Genomic DNA, 3393 nt, shown 5'->3' with positions numbered 1-3393 from the left:
TGGCTGGGATCGGGATGGTCTGGCTGGCATCGGGATGGGCTCGCTGGGATTGGGATGGTCTGGCTGGGATCGGGATGGTCTGGCTGGGATCGGGATGGGCTCGCTGGGATTGGGATGGTCTGGCTGGGATCGGGATGGTCTGGCTGGGATCGGGATGGGCTCACCGGGATCAGGGTTGTGTGACTGGGATCAGGATGGTCTTGCCGGGATCGGGATGGGCTCACCGGGATCAGGATGGTTTCTCTGGGATCGGGATTGTCTGGCTGGGATCGGGATCACGTCCCTGGGATCAGGATCAGGTCCCTGGGATTGGAATTGTCTGGCTGGGATCGGGATGGACTCACCGGGATCGGGATGGGCTCGCTGGGATCAGGATGGGCTCGCTGGGATCAGGATCACCTCCCTGGGATCGGGATTGTCTGGCTGGGATTGGGATTGTCTGGCTGGGATCAGGATTGTCTGACTGGGATCAGGATGGCCTCACTGGGATCAGGATGGTCTCACCAGGATCGGGATGGACTCACCAGGATCGGGATGGGCTCCCTGGGATCAGGATGGGCTCGCTGGGATCGGGATCACCTCACTGGGATGGGGATGGTCTGGTTGGGATCAGGATTGTCTGGCTGGGATCAGGATGGTCTGTCTTGGATTGGGATTGTCTGGCTGGGGTCAGGATGGGCTCACTGGGATCGGGATGGGCTCACTGGGATCGGGATTGTCTGGCTGGGATCAGGATGGTCTGGCTGGGATCAGGATGGTCTGACTGGGATCAGGATGGGCTCACCAGGATCGGGATGGACTCACCAGGATCGGGATTGTCTGACTGGGATCGGGATGGGCTCCCTGGGATCAGGATGGGCTCACTGGGATCAGGATGGGCTCGCTGGGATCAGGATGGGCTCCCTGGGATCAGGATGGGCTCCCTGGGATCAGGATGGTCTGACTGGGATCGGGATGGGCTCGCTGGGATCAGGATGGGCTCGCTGGGATCAGGATGGACTCGCTGGGATCAGGATCACCTCGCTGGGATCGGGATTGTCTGGCTGGGATTGGGATTGTCTGGCTGGGGTCAGGATGGGCTCACTGGGATTGGGATGGTCTCGCTGGGATCGGGATCGCCTCCCTGGGATTAGGATGGTCTCCCTGGGATCGGGATGATCTCTCTGGGATCGGGATCGCCTCCCTGGGATTAGGATGGTCTCCCTGGGATCGGGATGNCCCCAGGATCCTCTGGGAACCCCCATTTTCCAGGGAAAGGATCCTCCCCCTCAGCATTCCCAGGATCTCGCACCCTCAGGATCCTCGGGGGGCTCCTATTTTCCAGGGATAGGACCCTCAGCATTCCCGGGATCCCGCACCCCCAGGATCCTCTGGGAACCCCCATTCCCGGTGGGAATTCAGGAGCTGAATCCCGAAGGTGCTGCCCTGCTCTCGGCAGCCTCTGGAATATTTATTCCCAGAGGGAATTCAGGAGCTGAATCCCGGTGGCGCTGCCCTGGAATATTTATTCCCGGGCAGCCTCTGGAATGTTTATTCCCAGGAAAAGTGAGGGGAGGGAGGGAGGGAAGAGGCGCCTCCTTCCCCCCGCCCCCCATCCCTCCGTCCCATCCCTCCCTTGCTTTTTCCAGGGAAAAAGAGGGAATATGGGGGGTGGATCGGGCCCCCCACTCCCCCTGCCATGGGTGGGATGGGATCACCGGGATCGGGATGGTCTGGCTGGGATTGGGATGGTCTGGCTGGGATCAGGATGGTCTGGCTGGGATCGGGATGGTCTCACCGGGATCGGGATGGTCTGGCTGGGATCGGGATGGTCTGGTTGGGATCAGGATGGTCTGGTTGGGATCGGGATGGGCTCACCGGGATCGGGATGGTCTATGTGGGATCAGGATGGTCTGGTTGGGATCGGGATAGGCTCACCGGGATCAGGATGGGCTCACCGGGATCGGGATTGTCTGGCTGGGGTCAGGATGGGCTCCCTGGGATCGGGATTGCCTCTCTGGGATCGGGATGGTCTCGCCAGGATCGGGATCACCTCCCTGGGATTGGGATTGTCTCCCTGGGATTGGGATTGTCTCCCTGGGATCAGGATTGGGATTGTCTGGCTGGGATCGGGATTGTCTGGTTGGGATCGGGATGGACTTGCTGGGATTGGGATTGTCTGGCTGGGATCAGAATGGCCTCCCTGGGATCAGGATGGTCTCACCAGGATCAGGATGGCCTCACTGGGATCGGGATGGTCTCGCTGGGGTCAGGATGGGCTCCCTGGGATCAGGATCAGGTCCCTGGGATCGGGATGGTCTGACTGGGATCGGGATCACCTCCCTGGGATTGGGATGCTCTGGCTTGGGATCGGGATGGTCTCATCGGGATTGGGATTGTCTGCTTGAGATCGGGATGGTCTCGCTGGGATTGGGATGGACTCGCTGGGATTGGGATGGACTTGCTGGGATTGGGATTGTCTGACTGGGATCAGGATGGGCTCTCTGGGATCAGGATTGCCTCTCTGGGATTGGGATGGTCTCGCCAGGATCAGGATCACCTCCCTGGGATTGGGATGGTCAGGCTGGGATCAGGATCACCTCCCTGGGATTGGGATGGTCAGGCTGGGATCAGGATAACTTCTCTGGGATCGGGGTGGTCTGGCTAGGATCGGGATGGGCTCACCGGGATTGGAATGGGCTCACCAGGATTGGGATGGGCTCACCGCGATCGGGATGGTCTGACTGGGATCAGGATGGTCTATGTGGGATTAGGATGGTCTGGCTGGGATCGGGATGGTCTCTCTGGGATCAGGATGGTCTCGCCAGGATCGGGATCACCTCCCTGGGATCGGGATGGTCTGGCTGGGATCAGGATGGTCTGGCTGGGATCGGGATGGTCTCTCTGGGATCAGGATGGTCTCTCTGGGATCGGGATCACCTCCCTGGGATCGGGATGGTCTGGCTGGGATCAGGATAACTTCTCTGGGATCGGGGTGGTCTGGCTAGGATCGGGATGGGCTCACCGGGATTGGAATGGGCTCACTGGGATCGGGATGGGCTCACCGGGATTAGAATGGGCTCGCTGGGATCAGGATGGGCTCGCTGGGATCAGGATGGTCTGGCTAGGATTGGGATTGTCTGGCTGGGATCAGGATGAGCTCGCCGGGATCAGGATGGTTTCTCTGGGATCAGGATTGTGTGGCTGGGATCGGGGTGGCCTCACCAGGATCGGGATTGTCTCACCGGGATCAGGATGGTCTCTCTGGGATCAGGATTGTGTGGCTGGGATCGGGGTGGCCTCACCAGGATCGGGATTGTCTCACCGGGATCAGGATGGGCTCTCTGGGATCAGGATTGTGTGGCTGGGATCGGGGTGGCCTCACCAGGATCGGGATTGTCTCACTGGGGTCAG

General features: G+C 60.5%; 1 protein-coding gene across 1 annotated transcript; it reads left to right on the top strand.

Moving 5' to 3' along the window:
* The first annotated feature begins 6 nt into the window (after positions 1-6).
* On the top strand, positions 7-1211 carry LOC108510149. The gene is made up of 2 exons (XM_017839835.1): positions 7-174; positions 315-1211. Exons 1-2 carry the CDS (start codon positions 55-57, stop codon positions 1131-1133), a joined length of 939 nt encoding a protein of 312 aa, XP_017695324.1. The 5' UTR covers positions 7-54; the 3' UTR covers positions 1134-1211.
* The last annotated feature ends 2182 nt before the right edge of the window (positions 1212-3393 follow it).

Source organism: Lepidothrix coronata, unplaced genomic scaffold (genome assembly GCF_001604755.1).
Source record: "Lepidothrix coronata isolate B3197 unplaced genomic scaffold, Lepidothrix_coronata-1.0 Scaffold508, whole genome shotgun sequence".
In the NCBI taxonomy this organism is placed as follows: Eukaryota; Metazoa; Chordata; class Aves; order Passeriformes; family Pipridae; genus Lepidothrix; species Lepidothrix coronata.
This window is presented reverse-complemented; position numbering and strand designations above follow the sequence as displayed.

Bases quoted from the DNA above. Each gene is read 5' to 3' on its own strand.
- LOC108510149 (XM_017839835.1), top strand. From the start codon at position 55: ATGGTCTGGCTGGGATCGGGATGGTCTGGCTGGGATCGGGATGGGCTC. The intron at 175-314 runs GTTGTGTGACTG...CCTGGGATTGGA, and splicing joins ATGGGCTCACCGGGATCAGG to ATTGTCTGGCTGGGATCGGG.